The 929-nt window shown below is 50.7% G+C and overlaps 1 protein-coding gene across 1 annotated transcript; it reads right to left on the bottom strand.

The window, feature by feature from the left end:
* Nucleotides 1-234: 234 nt before the first annotated feature.
* On the bottom strand, nucleotides 235-701 carry LOC123483010 (E3 ubiquitin-protein ligase RNF186-like; the record flags this gene model as incomplete). Its single annotated transcript, XM_045212328.1, is given in 2 exon segments — nucleotides 235-342; nucleotides 344-701. Coding segments are annotated over 2 exon segments (312 nt in total), but the record flags the coding sequence as incomplete, so codon positions are not given.
* Nucleotides 702-929: the final 228 nt, after the last annotated feature.

Genomic DNA, 929 nt, shown 5'->3' with positions numbered 1-929 from the left:
GAGAGCGAGAGAAAGCAGGGAGCGCAGCAAAAGAGAGAGAAAGAGAGATACGAGAGAGAGAGAGAGCGAGAGAAAGCAGGGAGCGCGGCAAAAGAGAGAGAAGAAAATAAGTGGAAAAAATCAGAGATCAGAGGAAGGTTTGTAAATCAGTCTGTCCGTCCATCCACCTTCGCTTGGGGGTACTCACCATTCATACTGTGTAGTGGTCTGTGTCTGTCTGTTAGCTCCCATCCACTCTTTCTCCTCTTCCTCCTCCTCCTCCTCCTCCTCTTCCTCCTCCTCTTCCTGTTGTCTGTCTAGTATCTGGTCCCAGATCTCAGTGTTAACCCACAGCGACCCCCGACAGGGTGAGGATGGGCCCGGTGCAGGTGATCCAGCGGCACAGGGGGCAGCGTACTGTAAGCAGGCCGCTCTGGAGACTGGACATGGTCTGCAAGCACGGCCCACAGAATGTGTGCTTACAGTGGAGCATCCGAGGGATCTTCTCCATGCGAGAGTAGGGCTGGAGGCAGATGCAGCACTCCATGTCCTCGCTCGTCAGACCCATGGCTAGCTGGCTGGGGTGCGGATGGACGGATGGACGGCTGGAGCACAGAGGAACTCTGGACGGAGAGTCAGTATCTGGGCAGGAAGACGTGGGGTTTAAACGCTGGTCTGAGGTCAGTTTTCCCCTTGTGGTTTATTAAGGTCCTGGTTTGGATTTGATGAGGGTCAGCTGCTGATCCTGGATCTGTGCTTAGGAGCGTCGGTCAGGAAGCTGCAAAAGACATTATCATGTTAAATTAAAACACGTTCAAATTAGACTCGGTGACTTCATCACTGGCACTATGTTAACGTATCTAATATAAAAATATATCTTAAATCAACAGGCTGTCCGGTTTTTCTGAAAGATGTGAAGAAAAATATCCCACAGATTTCTAACATCCATA

This window comes from Coregonus clupeaformis, unplaced genomic scaffold (assembly GCF_020615455.1).
Source record: "Coregonus clupeaformis isolate EN_2021a unplaced genomic scaffold, ASM2061545v1 scaf0006, whole genome shotgun sequence".
Taxonomy (NCBI): domain Eukaryota; kingdom Metazoa; phylum Chordata; class Actinopteri; order Salmoniformes; family Salmonidae; genus Coregonus; species Coregonus clupeaformis.
This window is presented reverse-complemented; position numbering and strand designations above follow the sequence as displayed.